The sequence below is a fragment of the Panonychus citri genome, unplaced genomic scaffold (assembly GCF_014898815.1).
Source record: "Panonychus citri isolate SS breed McGregor unplaced genomic scaffold, ASM1489881v1 Contig00095, whole genome shotgun sequence".
NCBI classification, from domain to species: domain Eukaryota; kingdom Metazoa; phylum Arthropoda; class Arachnida; order Trombidiformes; family Tetranychidae; genus Panonychus; species Panonychus citri.
Window position 1 is genome coordinate 661,714 of NW_026515500.1, and position 18,211 is coordinate 679,924.

Below are 18,211 nucleotides of genomic sequence, written 5' to 3' on the forward strand. Positions count from 1 at the left end.
ATTTTCCTTGGCCTTATGTCATCTTTATCCAACCAGAATCCTGTTTCTGGTGCTGGTTCTGGTTCTGGTTATGGTCAAGGTTATGGTTCAGGTGTAGGTGTAGGGGCTGGCTCTGGTTCTGGTGCTTCCACTACCACTGTCTCGAACACGGTTTCAAGACTCTCGTCACCCGCTGCTACTTCAAGGGTCTCTTCAGCTGCACAAAACATCATATCAAATGGTGGAGTTAATGCAGTCTTTCCAGCGCTATAAGTGGCATTGCTTCTTCGGTTGCAGCATCTAATCCTGGTTTGAGTCAATGTGAAATCTTGGCTCAAACCTTATTGGAAGTAGTCAGTGCGTTGGTTCATATATTAAGTAGCGCATCCGTCGGATATGTAGATGCAGGAGCAGCTAGTCAAACAATTAATCAAGTTGGTCAAGTAGTAGGTAACGCAATGGGAAAATAATGTACTGGTGTTTCCCAATTTATTAATCTCTATTTTAAACAGTTAAATTCTAAGTGTTGAAAAAAAATCCACTCCAACCACCTAAAACTTTCAGATATTTGTCGTTTTTCGTCATTCTCATATGGCTTTATTTCATCTTCTACTCTGGTTCGAGGTTTCCGACATCAGAACTTTGCTTGCTCTCTATAATAACTTTTTTCCAAGATCATGAGTTCAATTTCTTCTTCGTTCTCAGCGACTTATTTTAGATTAAATCCAAGTTGAGGATTTGATTGAAGTAATCAGTGGTCCTCATAATAAGTAGATCACAAAGCTCCAGATTTAATGAATTGATATCTAACATCACAATATTCCGAGAATGAATATTAATGTATTGATATATTCATTTCTATTTGCTCATTTAAAATATTGCGAGTTTAAATTACAGGAGGATTTGATTGAAGTAATCAGAGGTCCTCGTATTATTAATAAGTAGATAAAAAATTTTCAGATTTAATGAATTAATATCTAAAGGGTGTGTAGTTTAAAAACTGAAATTTAGAGATAAGAAAATAACTGGTAAAAGGTTAGCTTATCTTTTTTTCTTACCTTTGTCTTTGTGGTTTTCTTATCTCTTAATTTCAGTTTTTAAACTACACACCCTTTAGCATCACAATATTCCGAGAATGAATATTAATGTATTGATATACAGCCACAGAAATTGAGTTAGGAACAAAAATTAAATCGCTCGCGCACACAATCAATTCAAACTTTAATATATGAATTGATAAGATTGAAAAACATTGGGTTTTAGATAAGATAATCAAGTTAATCACAATTTAATCACTCAATGCGCGAATTGAAATAATTTTTGTTCCAAACTCAATTTCTGTGGCTGTATATTCTTTTCTATTTTCTCATTTGAAAATATCGCAAGCTCAAATTATAGAAAATTAATATTGATAAACAATTCTGGAAGCAACTTTCGATTCTCTTTCCGTTTACTTGATTAGTGAATTTCTCAATTGAGATTCTTCACATTTGGTTCAGTTTTATTATCATTGACAAATTTTTTTATAAGAATCAATCATAATAACAATTAAAAGTCTATTGGAAATTAACTAATCAAATGTATCATTAAATTAACTTAAATAACATTAACATTAAATCAAATAAATTACTTTGAATTTGTTTCTCTTTTCTCTCTTTTAAATCTGATGCTTTGATAGATTAAAAATGAATCAGTAGAAGATTAATTTTGTCCAAAGGGATGATTAGGGATTAAAAAAAATTCGAGAGAAAGTTTAATAAAATAATTAAAATCAATTTTCGATTTATATACAACTATGTACTTGTAATAGTATTCTAAGTTAGTTGCGACGTACGAAATTTACAACCATTGGGAATGGAATTAATTAAAAAAAGGGTAAGACTCAAGATATGTCCGTCAGCTCGATATTTTCACTTCAAGCTGATTTTTTTCGGCTTAAAGTTCAAGCTACATATGAAAATGGACTTAATTGTTCAGTTAATTATGTTTGTTTAAATTAACTTAACTTATTAACTATTTTACTTTTCAATCGTATACTTTGATAGATTAACAATGAATCCAGAAGAAATTAGTTGAGGGCAAGTGAAGATTATGAGTAGAAAAAATTACAAGAAAAAGTTTAATAAAATACGAGTGAAATCAATATTCAATTCATATAATTGTTATAGTATTTTGAGTTAATTTTGAGGCACAAAATTAAAAAATCATTGGGAACGGTCTTTGGAAAGGGGATTGATTGCAAAACAATTAAATGAGATTATATTGATAATTGGTTTATCCTCTTTTTTCATTTGATTGTAAACTTAATTTAAAACTTTGACAAGCAAACAAAAGTAACTTTGATGATAGAAAGTTTTTTGAATTTTGTTGCATTTGTTAAAAAGGTATGTCAACCCTAAAATTGACCTCCGTCAAACACTAAATTCTGCTAGATCATTATACTTCTCATTATGAGTTATACAAAATATCAATAGATCAAAAGTGTGCAACTTTATCGTGAATTTTGCCCCAGTTCGGGTGTGGCAACGGAAAGTTGGGTATTGAATTCCAATGGAATAGACTCCTATTAATAAGTCAAGAATAAAGGAAATTTTACCAATTAGAATCGTATATTACCTTACAAACAGACATAATCAGTTGAATTTGATTCTTAATTAAATTGATCATCAAGATGATTAAAACTAAATTGGAATCTGAGTATTTTGAAATCTACTCACTAGATGGCGCTGTTCTCGAATTCTTGGTTTGTTTTGATTTTTTTCTGGTTATTTTTTGATCATCAAACATTTTGATGACAACAGTTTGTTGATTGATTTTGGTCTTTTTGGATTGTTTGTTTTTTCTAATTCCATTCTAAAAATTATCTTTACTATCTTAATCATCAATCTTGGTGGGTATCATGGAGGGTAAAGAATATGATTTAACTGTGTTCGGTGCCACCGGTTACACAGGTAGATATGTTTTCCGTAACCTAATTCTCTGGCAGGAGATTGAAAAGATTCCCAGAAAAGTTGCCATAGCGGGAAGAAATAAAGCTAAATTGGAATCATTGATTAAGGAAACAGCTTTACAATTGGATAAGAATCTTGATTCAATTGGTTTAATCATCGCTGAGATTGAAAATGAGGAAAGTTTACTCTCAATGTGCAAAAAGACAAAGGTTGTTCTCAATGCGTGTGGACCTTACATACTTTATGGTGAACAAGTTGTCAAAGCTTGTATTCAGGTGAATATTTAGATTATTTAATTGTTTCTTTATTCTTCCATACAGAACTGCTATATAACAGGAATATCTTGATTTGGTTGTTGATCGAATCTCCTTTCGATCTAAAAATCGTTTACTACAAAGCGATGTTTACTTTTATCACTTATTGTTTTGTTTTGTTTTGATTTTTTTTCCCTAGAGAAAAGCTCATATGGTTGATATTTCTGGTGAACATCAATATCTTGAAAGTATTCAGTTAAAGTATCATGGAGCTGCTCGATCAGCAGGTGTCTATATTATCGGTTCATGTGGTTATGGTGCTATTCCAGCGGAAATTGGTACCGATTATTTGAAGCAGAAATTTTCATCTGGTAGACTAAGTCAAGTAGAAGGATTTTTAAAATCAAAACAAGGAAAACATGGAATCACACTTAACTATGGAGCTCTTCATACTCTTGTTGAATCTTTTTCCAATGCTAATCAATTACTTGAAGTGAGACACAGATATCGAAGTCAATTATTCACCAAGAATTTACCTTCACCAAAATATCCAATGAAAGTTAAATTTTTACCCTGGAGAAATGAGGAATTGGGTGGTTGGTGTGTTCCTCTCTCATTTTCTGATCGTGATATTGTAAACAATAGTCAAAGATGGTTCCATGAATATCAGAATGAAAGACCTGTACAATTTGAAGAGTATATTGTGGTACCCAAAATCTATCATGCAATCATACTCACCCTTGGAATGTTATACTTTAATTTTCTCACCTATTTCAATTTCACCCGTAAATTGTTACTTAAATATCCAAAGTTTTCACCGTTGGATATTTTTCTAAAGAAGGACCAACCCGACGACAACTTGAAGACATTTCATTTACCTTTCAGTGTGTAGGAAAAGGTTGGACGACTCCCTGTCAGGGCGATGAATATGATCACCCACCCAATAAGACTTTAAGTTGTCTCATTTTCGGTCCCGATCCTGGTTATGAGACAACCTCCCGATGTCTCATTCAGTCAGGCCTAACAATCCTCGAAGAAAGCGATAAAATGCCATTCGAAGGTGGCTGTTTAACTCCTGCATTTGCTTTTCGAAACACATCACTCCGTCAACGATTAAATCGCCATGCAGTTTCGTATGAATTAATCGGCTAATCAACCAATCAATCAATGGATCAAAGGCCAAATTGTACAAAAGTCTTTCTATTTGCTATTTTCCAATTGGCAAAAGAATCAGCAAAACACATAAAACAATATTGTAAATAAATTAATGTAAATAGATAATCAAATATCTCTCTCTGTCACTCTTGATAAAGATGAGAAAATAAAGAAAAACAAAATATATGAAACTCAGAGAGGAGCAAAAAATTAAGTTCTAATAACTTTTAATTGACTAATCATTTAAATCTATTTCATCAACTATTTACATATCTAATAACACTTAATTTACACGTTTGTTGATTAGCTTAAACTTCAATTTTACATTTAGGGTTAAGATCTTGAATAAGAATCATTAGTAGTTCTAAATGTTGATAATTTGCTGCCTTGGTTCCAGTGATTACAATTGTTTCCAAAGTTGGAATTCTAATCAATGATTGTAAACCGATCGCTGTTACGTCCTTGTTATCGGAGAGATTGAGATATTTCAATTTGGTTGAATTTCTAAAATGACAAGCCAATCGACCGCAAGCCCAATCGTCCAGTGGATTATCAGATAAGTCTAAATGGACAAGTTGCTTTAGATTAATCAAATTGTCAAGACCTTCGTAACGAAGTTCACAAGCAGAGGCATCGATTCGTTCCACCTTGAAGGCCGTGTCCATGACCTTTGGTAGGACAATGTCCGTCGAGACCCAAGTGTCCGATCCAACAAATTTAACTCGACCTCCTCGATAGGTGATGAAATGAGAAGCAGCTAAATCAGGTCCAAGAATCCCTGTTCGTTTAGGGTTAAACTTTTGAGCGATTATATCCTTCAATTTACTTCTGGCCCTCGCTCTTTCAAGTAAGTCGCTTAATCGATATCGTTTCTTTGAGTAATATCTCAATTGTTTGTCACTTTCATCAAACATATCCTTTGGATCTTCAGGTGCCATAATGCTTTTTTTTATCTCAATATAACTACAGGTAATTGTCTTAAATTCCTCTTGATAAACTTCAATTGCACGATCAACATGTTCAACTGTTAATAGCTCAGGATGACAAGGAATATCAATTGGAGCAGGTAATGGGATGTCCTTTTTAACCATCGGAACGTATTGACCACCTTCATAAGCAACCAATCGACTAGCTTTTGATTCACTAGATTTAATCATTTGATTAACACCAGAAATTAACCTTTTCATAGCCATGATTATAATCAACTTAATCACCTAATTAACCAAAATAACGAAAAACAAAAAGAAAAAAAGGTAAATAAATTATCACCAAAACATATGAATAAACATCTTTGTTGATTAATTTTGAGAGAAAAATTTTCTCAAAACAAACAACATTTTCTAATTCCGAGAGGAAGTCATAGAGGGAGACACATTCGACCACTTTCCGGGAAAAAATCCTTATATAAGTTGACCGAAAGCACGTTTCTTTTAAATTACTTAATTAAACTGGAATTAATACTTAATCTTTTGTCTAATTTCTGTTTAAATTATACTAATCATGTTGTCCAAATTAACCAGATTTGGATCCATTTTCCTTAAATCTTCACCTAAACCAACCTTTTCATCATCTCTTAGATTTATTTCCCTTTCTTCTTCCTTGAAAAAACCAATCTCATCTTCTCTATTAAATGTACCACGTTTTTCATCAAATTATTTACCAATTAATTTAAATCGTTTCTACAGTAGTGGAAATATTGGTAAAGAAATGGAATCCTTTCTCAATGAAGAAATTAAAGCTGAAAAGTCTTCAAGTAAACCAGGTAAGATTTGGAATTAGAATTTTTGTTCTATATAAGTAACATGTTCTTTTGTTCTTACCAATTTCTATTCTCTTTCTAATGTAAATTATCTCCGCATGATGAAATAACGTCTACGGATAATGATGTCCCCTGACTTGAACTCAGCGTTTTCTGATTAAGAGATAATTTATATTAGTCAGATTCTTTAAAACCATGACCATGCTCTCATTATGAATCTTTTCTAATCCCATGCTGGTTTTCTTTTTTCCCCCATTTTCTTTTCTACAGTGAAAAATATTCCTGGTTTCGAAGTCAAGGCTGATGGAGCTTTAGTAGAATTAACTAGAAAATTTAAAGATGAAACCATTCGTATTAGATTGAATGTTAATGGTTCAACTACAGACGAAGATGTTTCTGAGTCAGCGGAATCAGAAAATGCACCAGCTCCTGGTCCATTGTTGTCTAAACCAAGTTTTTCTATAGAAATTATCAAACCAACAGGAAAAACTCTTTGTTTATCTTGTAATTTTTCCAGTGATATGAATCAATTTGAAGAAGATGCTCAATCAGCTAATCCTCAACCATCAACTGAGGATATTTTTGAAATCGATGCAATCACTGTTCTAGACAAACCTGCTGAAGAAATAGATGATAATGTCTACATGGGCGATGCTTCCCTGATAGATGGTCAATTATATGATATTCTTATGGATTATCTTGATGAGCGAGGTATTGGTAAAGAATTTGCTTCTCATTTAATTGATTATTGTACCGGTTACGAACATGAGAGATACATCAAATTATTGGAAGATCTCAAAAGTTTCGCCGCTTAAATCATCTCATTTAAAATTATCACCTCTCTCTCTCACAGATCATATAACATATTAGTCAAAATTGTATTAATCATCCTAATCAATGAAACCAAAACAATTATGTATAAATTTTCCCATAGTTTTTTTTATTCCTTAGATGTATCATAGTTTAAACACTGTGTTGATTAATTTGTAAATTAAATTAGTAATTTAATCTAAAATCTCCCTAATTTAGTTTCACTTTTAATATCTCAAAGGTTAATCAACAGGTTTATGTTGATTGTAAACTTGTTCCATTAGAGATTTTAAATTGTTAAGGTCGTTCCCATCTCTTGATTGTCAATTGATTTATTAATTTTGTTTTTATTTGATGATATTGGAGAGATCACCAGTTAACATTCATCAAATTAATTACCAAGAAAAAGAAATAATAAATTCAATTCGCCCGAAGGTGTTTTTTTCCCAACAAAATTTTCTAAATTGTTTCAACCCTTTCCAAGAGGGAGAACCATTAATTTACCTAACTGAATTAGTTAATTATCTCGTTGATTGTTCACAATTACAGATGTAGGTAACGGCGCATTGTCAATGTGTTGACAGTTTATGATTGAATGTGAGTAGATTGTTGTTTCCATTGGGAACCTTGATTTCTTTTGATCACAGTTGATTACAATTCCACAACAATTATGATTCTATGATAAAACCAATCAATGTAATAATTGCTCCAAAAAAAGGAAGAGAAGACAAAATCAAGGTAAGAGTAAAATGATTACAATTAATTAACAAAAGAGTCAATTGTTTACCATAAAAACTGTCACTCAGAATGGAAACGTTTTCACTGTTTCTTTTGATTTGATTTGATTAGACAATTAAAACTGTTGAAGAAACAAATTAACCTGTCAACAGAAAGTGATGGTGATCGAGATTACAATTGGTTGATAAATAATTAAATGATTAAAGAAATAAAAGACAATTAAATGAACGAGATGATGACAATTAATATCCAATAAAATGTGGAGATAGGAAAACAGTTGCATCGAAAACCGGGAAAATTGAAAAGGAACAAGTTGATTACCGGTTAATGATTGTTCTTGACGATGATTAAGTTAATTACAGTGATGATTATGATGAATTTACCTTTGGTTAATAATAAAACAAATTGTTAGAAGATAAAACGATGACTTTAAGAAGGAGCAATTGGATGAATGGAGAAAATGATTAGTTTCATTTCTCTCTCTCTCTCTTTCTCTCTAAGTGTGTGTGTAGGTTTGGCCTGAGGTTAAATTCCGCTTCCGATCAATTTCTTGTTTGATTGGTTTTCTTTTCTTTTCCATCATCATCATCATCATCTCATCCTTGTCATTTACTCTCCCTTTTCTCTCTCTCACATTCTACCTTTAAATTCACCTGCAACTCTTGGTTCTCTTCTATTCGCCATCATCATTGGAACATCATTTTCTCCAACGTTTCTTGTGATTCTCGCCTTGTGATTCTTTCATCTGATTAACACTTTTCATCTACAATTAGTTAACCTAATTTACGAATTCGTTTCATCTATTTTTTCTCTGTGTGTTGATTGTTTCTTTTTTCTTCTGTAGAAATCAAATATGAAGGATGTCAAAAGAATCTGTTGTATTGGTGCTGGTTATGTCGGTGGACCAACAAGTTGCGTGATCGCCTCGAAATGTCCTCATCTCACTGTGGTGGTTGTCGATTCGAATGAGAATCGAATTGAATCTTGGAATTCTGATTCTCTTCCAATCTATGAACCAGGATTGGAAGACATTGTTAAAAAATGTCGAGGTTCCAATCTTTTCTTTTCAACCGATGTCAAAGGAGAAATTGATGCCGCTGATTTGATCTTTATTTCGGTTAATACGCCGACTAAAACATTCGGTATTGGTGAAGGTGAAGCCGCTGATTTGAAAAATTTAGACTTTGTTTGTAAGTATTTTGATGAGTAACAATATGTGATCGATTAATATTAGATCAAGATTAAAGTGTAGAACTTTCTGCTGATTCTTTCATCATTTAAGGTCGGATTATCGCCGACAATGCAAAGGCGAGTAAAATTGTCGTTGAGAAAAGTACAGTTCCTGTTAAGGCCGCTGAATTGGTAAACAGAATATTAAAAGCAAACCAAAAGCCAGGTCTTTGCTTCCAAGTTTTATCCAATCCTGAGTTTCTCGCCGAGGGCACAGCGATTAATGACCTTCTTAATCCGGATCGTATCCTAATAGGCGGAGAGGAAAGTGAAGCGGGTCAAGAAGCAGTGGCAAAATTAACTTCAATATATACTAATTGGGTTGATCCAAAGAAGATAATTAGTACTAATCTTTGGTCAGCTGAGCTCTCCAAATTGACTGCCAATGCTTTTCTCGCCCAGAAAATATCATCAATCAATGCGATTTCAGGTAAAAATTGAGACGAAAGTTTTGATAATCAAAACCAGAAAAAGTGTACCAAATTTAATTGTTTTAAATTGATTAACTCTTTTGTCGATTCAGCCATTTGTGAAGCAACTGGTGCCGATGTAAGGGAAGTGGCCAAAGCCGTTGGAACTGATACCAGAATCGGGATAAATTTCTTCGAGCGGGTGTCGGGTTTGGTGGAAGTTGCTTCCAGAAAGATGTCCTCAACCTCGTCTACCTGGCAAAGACTATGCACTTATATGAAGTCGCCGAATATTGGAATCAGGTAAGAACAAATTTCTCGAATAGATTGTTCCAAGTGAATCTAATGATAAAATTCTATCGATCAGGTTATCGTGTTAAACAATTACCAAAAGAAACGATTCGCTCAGCGTATAATTGAATGTCTATGCTACACCATCACCGATAAACGATTGACGATTTTTGGTTTCGCATTCAAAGCCGACACGGGAGACACTCGAGAATCACCTGCGATTTATATTTGCCGTGATCTTCTCAAGGAAGGCGCGAAATTGAACATTTATGACCCAAAAGTGTGTCCAAAGCAAATTATGAATGATCTAAGGTCAGTCTTACCCGAAGAACGGGATTCACTTGATTCATTGGTTGAAATTCATGATGACCCTTACGAAGCTTCGAGTTCATCTCATTGTCTAATAATCTGCACCGATTGGGATGAATTCAAACACTACGATTACCAAAAAATGTACAATGTCATGAAGAAACCGGCCTGTGTTTTTGACGGTCGATTAATTTTGGACCATCAACAATTAACTTCAATCGGATTTCACGTTGAAACAATTGGAAAAAAATTACGTCGAGAGGCCAATGTCAAGTGCTTTGAGCTAATCAACTCAACTAATATTGAAAATCCTCTTAATCATCAATATGTTTTATTGATTTCCGATCGATTTTACTTGTTCAAATTTTGACAATATCTTTTTACCATAATTGAATTATGTTTAACTGATAAACCAATTGACCATCAATAGTTGATCTTCGATATTTTATGAATCTTATCATTCAATGAGAATTTAATAATTGCTACGTTTTAATTACTATTTGTAAAATCAATTATTAATAATAAAGGACTTTATTTTTTTCTGATTCAATCAGAAAATTAATCATTTGAAAATCCAAATGCCAACAAGTTAAATTGTCAATCACAATCATTGTCTTTACAATTGCGGTTAATTTGGTTGATTAACTGATCGAATTGAAGATCACAATAAACTAAAGTGATTCAGTAAAGAAGATATTTTTCCTCTTATCCTTAATCTAGTCGGTAAAGGCTCAAAATAGCGAAATTAAAAGAGCGAAAAACAAATAAGTGAAGGTCACTAGCGCGAAAGTAAAAGTACCGAAAAGTAGCGAATTTACAACTAAATTAACCAACTTACCATCTAAAAAATTTATTGATTCGGTGTAAAATATAATAAATTGCAATAATAATAAACCATTTTGAGCTGATTTTTCAAGGTTTTGAATTTTTTGGTTAATCACAATTTACAAGTAATTGCTTTCATCAACTAGAAATTAATTAATCAGAAAAATTCTGTATTATTGATTGAACATGATAAGGTTCATCTTGAGAAATTTTTTCGCTATCTTGACTCTCACTCTTTTGATTTCGCTATTTTCCTCTGGATTCATTGTTTATGCGTCAAAGTATCAAATTGAAAAGTAAATAAAGGGTGTTAAGGATAAAGTGTTTAGAAAAGGAGGATTTGTTTATTAATTTTATCAGGTAAACAAAAGACAATCAGGAGATAATTTAAAGATAATCTAAAGATATTTGACCAGAGACCAATTGGGAATCAATTTAATTGTGATTATCTCTTTTGTTTACCTGATAAAATTAAGAAGAAGCTCCTCCTATTCTAAACACTTTATCCTTAACACCCTTTAGAAATGAAAAGAGAGACAAGAGAAACAAATTCAAAGCAATTCATTTGGTTTGGTTAATTTATTGATACATTTTATTAGTTAATTTCCAATAGACTTGTGATCGTGATTGATTATTATCAAAAAAATTATCAATGATAAAAAATTGACCATAACTAATGACCTTGAACTTATAACTTTGGACAAAAAATTATGAGAGGGAATAAACAAGATTCTGATGATGACGAAACCTCGAACTAGAGTGAAAGCTAAAATAAACCCCATGAGAATGATGAAGAACGAGAAATATCTGAAAATTGTAGGTGGTTCAAGTAAATTGTTTTTTTCAACACTTAGAATTTTAACTGATTAAACAGAGATGAATGAATTGGAAAACACCAGTACATTATTTTCCCATCACGCCATTTATTATGCCAGTTGCAACACTTGAAGATTGGCCAGCTCCTGATGCATCTACATATCCGATGGATGAGCTCCTTAATATATGAACCAACGCACTGACTACTTCCAATAAGGTTTGAACCAAGATTTCACATTGACTCAAACCAGGATTAGATGCTGCAACCGAAGCACTAATGCTTCTGATAGCGTTGGAAAGACTGTCTAAATTAATTTCACCATTTGATGTGAGGCTAGTTACAACTGAAGAGACTCTTGAAGCAGCAGAGGGTGACGAAAGTCTTGAAGCAGCACCAGCACCAGCACCAGCACCCTGACCATAACCAGCACCAGCACCAGCACCAGAACCAGCACCAGCACCGGCACCGTAACCCTGACCATAACCACCAGCACCAGCACCCTGACCATAACCAGCACCAGCACCAGCACCAGCACCAGCACCAGCACCAGCACCAGCACCAGCACCAGCACCAGAACCAGCACCAGCACCGTAACCCTGACCATAACCACCAGCACCCTGACCATAACCACCAGCACCCTGACCATAACCACCCACACCCTGACCATAACCACCAGCACCAGCACCAGAACCATAACCATAACCTTTATAATAACCAGTACCCGCACCAGAGCCAGCACTAGTTCCATTATCAGGAGCAGAAACAAGGCCCTGGTACGATGAAGATGGCATAAGTCCCATAAAAATGGCGATTAACCAAAAATAATTAACGGCCATAAGTGGATTTAAACTCATTGTTCTTCTTGTGGTTAACACTTTCGATTTTAACTGTTAGAAATGTTCACTGATTCGGATGAAAATTAAATTTAACTGTGATTTCCCCTTCAAATGATTTCACCTTTTATGTGATTTTCTCACATGTCAACGTGTCGCTTTGTCCTCGATAAAGTTACCTGAACAAACTCAAACATAAATTGAATTAAAATTAGATTATCTTCATGATAATTAAGACAAATTTAGCAAAGGCATCGTATTAAAAACACTTTCTATCATCAAAGTTACTTTCGTATGTTTGTCACAATTTTCAATTGGGATGAATTCGAACGATTGGGGTGAATTCAAACACTACGATTACCAAAAAATGTACAATGTCATGAAGAAACCGGCCTGTGTTTTTGACGGTCGATTAATTTTGGACCATCAACAATTAACTTCAATCGGATTTCACGTTGAAACAATTGGAAAAAAATTACGTCGAGAGGCCAATGTGTCAAGTGCTTTGAGCTAATCAACTCAACTAATATTGAAAATCCTCTTAATCATCAATATGTTTTATTGATTTCCGATCGATTTTACTTGTTCAAATTTTGACAATATCTTTTTACCATAATTGAATTATGATTAACTGATAAACCAATTGACCATCAATAGTTGATCTTCGATATTTTATGAATCTTATCATTCAATGAGAATTTAATAATTGCTACGTTTTAATTACTATTTGTAAAATCAATTATTAATAATAAAAGGACTTTATTTTTTTCTGATTCAATCAGAAAATTAATCATTTGAAAATCCAAATGCCAGCAACATCTTTTTTCTTTCTCTCTCATACACTCATTTTCTCTCGCCATTCCTTTGGCATCTCTAGTGTGCATCTCGTAGTCGAAGTGGCATTTGTGTTTGGTTGGGTGAATCTTTTTTCCATTCAAGTGTTTCATCAACTTTTCGCTGGCCGAGTATCTTATTAACGGCCTTTACTCTAATTGTGTTCGTAATTAGTTATGTATACTCGGGAGAATCATCACTTTTACTACAATCATTCATCTTACTCTTCTTCCTTGTCTTCAATGTCCTTTTCACTGCTTGGGATACCTGGTTAAGACACCAAGAGCTACATAACAAATGTCGTCTATTATCATAAAAGATTAAAAATTGTTCAGGTAAATCCAAAGAGTAAAAACCTCTCTACTCTTTGGGTAAATCACAATAAAATCAATTCGTGAAGACAACGAAATAATTGATCTTCATTTGAATCAAACTGTTATTACAATCAATGAACACAAGAAATAATCACACTTGAACAAACATATTCAACGAAAATAAAAAAATGGAAAAGATTTTGAATTAGAAATTGACAAAAGTGAAAAATAATTAATTAGTATAAAGAAATTAGTTAATTGAATTGATTAAAAACAACTGTTGATTGATGGAAACTTGATATTACTTGTTGACATTTTAGATTCTTGATTTAGCCGCGTTTTCATTCATTCGCTCGGCTCACATTTTCTCAGCTTCTTCAATTGAGTTACATGAGAATAAGAATAAGAATAAGAATCTAAGCCGAAATATCGACTTACCCACTAAATCGGCTGTTCCAAGTTTCTCAAGCTGATGTTTTCATTTTTTTCTCTGAATGTTTTGATTGTTTTTCTTTTCTCGTAAATTTTTATTCATTTTTTTTTGTTCCCTTTGTGGTTCATTTAAATTGATTATTGATTAAAGTGATCTAATTTAACGATCTTGGTGTGGATCCTCGTTGAAACCCATCTTGGTGGTCTTCTAATATGGGTTGTTGCTGTGTGAAGATAAAAAATGAAGAGAGACAAGAGTTGGAGGTATCAACAACACAGAATAACCAGAGTTTACTGAATGGGAGAAACCTGTTGCCTCAAGTGAGAAATAGTGATGCTAATAAATTGTGTATGGTAATTGATTTGGACGAAACATTGGTCCATAGTTCTTTTAGGTCTATCGATAAGGCCGATTTTATAGTTCCTGTTGAGATTGATGGTACTTTACATCAAGTTTACGTTGCCAAGAGGCCTTATGTTGACGAGTTTCTTCAAAAGATGGGTCAACACTATGAATGTGTCTTATTTACCGCCAGTCTAGCCAAATATGCCGATCCAGTGGCCGATCTCTTGGATAAATGGAATGTTTTTAGAGCCCGACTTTTCCGAGAATCATGTGTTTTATATCGTGGCAATTATGTGAAAGACTTGCGAAAATTGGGCCGAGATTTAAGTAGAGTTGTAATTGTTGACAATTCTCCAGCTTCATATATCTTCCATCCTGATAATGCAGTGCCTGTTGCCTCCTGGTTCGATGATGATTCTGACACAGAACTTCGGGATTTGATACCTTTTTTTATCGATTTAAGTACATGTGATAATGTATATAAAAAGCTTCGAAATGCCACTAATTCGACAAATAACTCAACTTTATCAAACTTAACATCATCTCAAAACGACAGTACCAATGTCCCATTTAGTGTGTAACATTAAATGTGTTCATCTTTGTGATAAGCACTTCAGTCTAGAGTTGTCAAAAAGAAAGAACTAAAAAAGAGAAAATAACAAAAAATTATTAACAAACACCAATTACCCATAACACAAACAAACAAACACTATGTAAATCACACCATCAAGTGCAGTAAAATCATTAAATCATTGCGACAACCTCTTAAATCCAATTGTGAAGCCAATTAACTTTAAAAATGTTAATAACTGACGACGATGATCTGTAAAAATCCATTTTGACATAATAACAGAGAGAAAAACCTTCAATATACTTACATTAGGAATATGATATTTCCACTTATGGTTTCGATTTTAATTCCATATCAAATTAACACAAGAATATTAAACAATTTTACGTTGATGATTAAGATAAAACATGAGAATAATTAATCGTATAAAAACAATGAAAGAAAAAAATAATCAATTCACTTCGCAAAAGGAAACCAAAAAGTGAATGGTTTCTTAATTGTTTGGATTTTAATCGAAAATTATCTTGATTCTTAGTATCTCTCTCCTCTCCCTTGCTCACTCACTTTAGAAATCAACAATCACTATCTAATTGTTATTGAGGTTCTTTCAAATGTTTTGTCAACAATTTGGTACAATTTTGGACAATCAGTAGAAAAGATGAAATCGTAAAAGGAATGGATAGAAAAGGAAAAGATGAACGATAATTAATAAGCTCAGAATGGAATGAAAATTATCATGATTTACTCTTTTACAGAAAGACCTCAGTTACTCAATGAATTCAATGGACATAACGTGTCAATTTACCGACTTCATTATTGGTCAAAGGCGATGTGATCTCCATGTGTCCAGGTCGAGCTGCTCCAGGTCATTGTAAAAGTTTAGAGCAAATTATAAGTTCGAGTGAAGGTGAACCATCTTACCTGGAATTGAAACAAGGAGATCGCTTTGGATCAACCGTTGAACAAGGACCAATGTCATTCACTTCTGCTCGATCATGGGAAAACCGCGATGCCACTTTCGCTCGGCGACTACTTCAGTTGATGGTTACCATTTCGAGACACTTTTTAATCAACTGACTAATCAAGTCTTCATCAACTTTTTTTAAAAATTATTAATAATTCCATTTCCAATGGTTGTAAATTTTATACGTCGCAATTAACAAAAAATAACACAATTATATGAATTGCAAATTATTTTTAATTATATTTTATAAAACTTTTTCTTTTCTTTTTTCAATCTTAATCTTCCCTTTGGGCTAAATTATCTGTCTCTGGATTCATTGTTTATGCGTCAAAGTATCAAATTGAAAAGTAAATAGAAATGAAAAGAGACAAGAGAAACAAATTCAAAGTAATTCATTTGATTTGATTAATTTATTGATACATTAGATTAGTTAATTTTCAATGGACTTTTGATCGTGATCGTCAGGTGGTTGGAGTAAATTGAATTTTTTCTATGCTTAGAATTTTAACTGATTAGTATAGAGATTAATAAATTGGAAAACACCAGCACATTATTTTCCTATTGCGTTAGCCTAGCACCTTCACTCGCAGACTGACCCGCTGCTATTGGATATACAGCTCTTGTTCCAGTCAATAGTTGCACCAACGCAATGATTACTTTTATTAAGGTTTCAGTCCTGAACTTTTCATTCGAACATGGATTAGATGCTGCAACCGAACCTCTAATGCTACTGCTAGCGTTGGAAAGCCTGTCTAGATTAACTCCACCGCTTGATAAGAGGGTTTGTATAGCTGAAAAGACGCTTGAAACATCAGTGGATGATTTTTGTGGAAGTGTTAAATCTGAGTTAGGAAAAGTAGTTTCAACACTAGAACCAGAACCAGAACCATATTCAGAATCATATCCAGGATTAGTTACATTATTAGGAAAAGAGCCAGCAGAAACAGGATCCTGATACGATAAAGATGACATAAGTCCCATGAAAATGGTGATTAACCACAAAAAATTAATGGCCATAAATCGATTTAAACTCATTGTTCTTCTTGTGGTTAACACTTTTGTTTTGTCACTATTTTAACTGTTAGAAATGTTTACTGATTCGAATGGAATTAAATTTAAATATAATTTTCAATTTGAATAATTTCACCTTTTATATGATTTTCTCACATGTCAACGTGTCGCTTTGGCCTCGATGAAGTTACCTGAACAAACTCAAACACAAATTGAATTGGATTATCTTCATGTTAATTACAAGGAAAATCATTCTATCAACATGATCGCTTTTCTGAGTAAATTTAAGAAATCAAATTCATGAATGTCATCTTTTCTGTCTTTTTTTGATCTAACGAAACAACCATTTTGTCCACCTTAAGTTAAACAGCAATCAAATCTTTCTGCTAATACTTTTTCCATCTCTCTACAACTATACCAAAGTATTAGGTTAAAGAGTAATTAGAAATGAACAGAGAGACAAGAGAAACAAATTCAAGGTAATTAATTTAATTTGGTTAGTTTATTGATACATTTGATTAGTAACACGGTAATAAATAGGAAAACACCAGTACATTATTTTCCTAGCCTAGCACCTTAACTCGCAGATTGGCCTGCTACATCTACATATCCGATGTTTGAGTTACTTAATGCGTGAACCAACGCACTGACTACTTCCAATAAGGTTTGAACCAAGACATCATCCTCGCTCAAACCAGGATTAGATTCTGCAACCGACCTACTAGCGTTGGAAAGACTGTCTAAATTAATTCCCGCACTTGATAAGATGCTAGATAGAGCTGAAAAGACCCGTGAAGCATCAGAGGATGACGAAAGTCTTGAAACAGCACCAGCAGCAGCAGAATCGGCAGAAGCAGCAGCACCTCCACCAGAACCGTACCCGACACCATATCCAGAGCCATAGCCAGCCCTAGTTACATTAGCAGGACCAGCAGAAACAGGACCCTGGTACGATAAAGATGACATAAGCCCCAGGAAAATGGTGATTAACCAAAAAAATTAATGACCATAAATGGATTTAAACTCATTGTTCTTCTTGTGGTTTACACTTAAATTTTAACTGTTAGAAATGTTCACTGCTTCGAATGAAAATTAAATTTAGTTATAATTTTCCCTTCAAAGATTTTACCTTTATCTGGTTTTCTCACATGTCAACGTGTTGTTTTAGCCTCGATAAAGTTACCTGAACAAATTCAAACATAAATTGAATTAAATTAGATGATCTTCATGATGATTAAACAAATTCAACAAATGCATCACAATTTTAAATTGAGTTTACAATCAAAATGAAAAAAAGAGGATACATCAGATAGCAATATAAGCTCATTTAATCGTTTTTTTAGTCAATCCCATTTCCAATGATCGTTAATTTTGTGCG

General features: G+C 33.2%; 6 protein-coding genes across 6 annotated transcripts; 3 read left to right on the forward strand and 3 right to left on the reverse strand.

Annotated features, from left to right (window-relative positions):
• Nucleotides 1-2,770: 2,770 nt before the first annotated feature.
• On the forward strand, nt 2,771-7,113 carry LOC128388114 (saccharopine dehydrogenase-like oxidoreductase). The gene is given in 5 exon segments (XM_053347472.1): nt 2,771-3,205; nt 3,384-3,993; nt 3,996-4,331; nt 5,826-6,101; nt 6,369-7,113. Coding segments are annotated over 5 exon segments (2,094 nt in total). The 5' UTR covers nt 2,771-2,878; the 3' UTR covers nt 6,914-7,113.
• LOC128387884 (distal membrane-arm assembly complex protein 2-like) lies at nt 4,550-5,674 on the reverse strand. The gene has a single exon (XM_053347169.1). The coding sequence runs from the start codon at nt 5,530-5,532 to the stop codon at nt 4,648-4,650; it is 885 nt and encodes a 294-aa protein (XP_053203144.1). The 5' UTR covers nt 5,533-5,674; the 3' UTR covers nt 4,550-4,647.
• An 874-nt stretch (nt 7,114-7,987) lies between the features above and the next one.
• Nucleotides 7,988-10,320, forward strand: LOC128387883 (UDP-glucose 6-dehydrogenase-like). Its single transcript, XM_053347168.1, is given in 5 exon segments — nt 7,988-8,836; nt 8,929-9,306; nt 9,400-9,465; nt 9,468-9,589; nt 9,654-10,320. Coding segments are annotated over 5 exon segments (1,506 nt in total). The 5' UTR covers nt 7,988-8,499; the 3' UTR covers nt 10,257-10,320.
• Nucleotides 10,321-11,261: 941 nt separating this feature from the next.
• LOC128387962 (spidroin-1-like) lies at nt 11,262-12,837 on the reverse strand. The gene has a single exon (XM_053347284.1). The coding sequence runs from the start codon at nt 12,380-12,382 to the stop codon at nt 11,615-11,617; it is 768 nt and encodes a 255-aa protein (XP_053203259.1). The 5' UTR covers nt 12,383-12,837; the 3' UTR covers nt 11,262-11,614.
• Nucleotides 12,838-13,959: 1,122 nt separating this feature from the next.
• On the forward strand, nt 13,960-15,057 carry LOC128387963 (phosphatase Herzog-like). Its single transcript, XM_053347285.1, has one exon. The coding sequence runs from the start codon at nt 14,155-14,157 to the stop codon at nt 14,866-14,868; it is 714 nt and encodes a 237-aa protein (XP_053203260.1). The 5' UTR covers nt 13,960-14,154; the 3' UTR covers nt 14,869-15,057.
• A 2,249-nt stretch (nt 15,058-17,306) lies between these two features.
• LOC128387964 (spidroin-2-like) lies at nt 17,307-18,079 on the reverse strand. Its single transcript, XM_053347287.1, has one exon. The coding sequence runs from the start codon at nt 17,797-17,799 to the stop codon at nt 17,410-17,412; it is 390 nt and encodes a 129-aa protein (XP_053203262.1). The 5' UTR covers nt 17,800-18,079; the 3' UTR covers nt 17,307-17,409.
• Nucleotides 18,080-18,211: the final 132 nt, after the last annotated feature.

Excerpts from the sequence above, each read along its gene's own strand:
- LOC128387884 (XM_053347169.1), bottom strand. The coding sequence starts at position 5,532 with ATGGCTATGAAAAGGTTAATTTCTGGTGTTAATCAAATGATTAAATCT.
- LOC128387962 (XM_053347284.1), bottom strand. The coding sequence starts at position 12,382 with ATGAGTTTAAATCCACTTATGGCCGTTAATTATTTTTGGTTAATCGCC.
- LOC128387963 (XM_053347285.1), top strand. The coding sequence starts at position 14,155 with ATGGGTTGTTGCTGTGTGAAGATAAAAAATGAAGAGAGACAAGAGTTG.
- LOC128387964 (XM_053347287.1), bottom strand. The coding sequence starts at position 17,799 with ATGTCATCTTTATCGTACCAGGGTCCTGTTTCTGCTGGTCCTGCTAAT.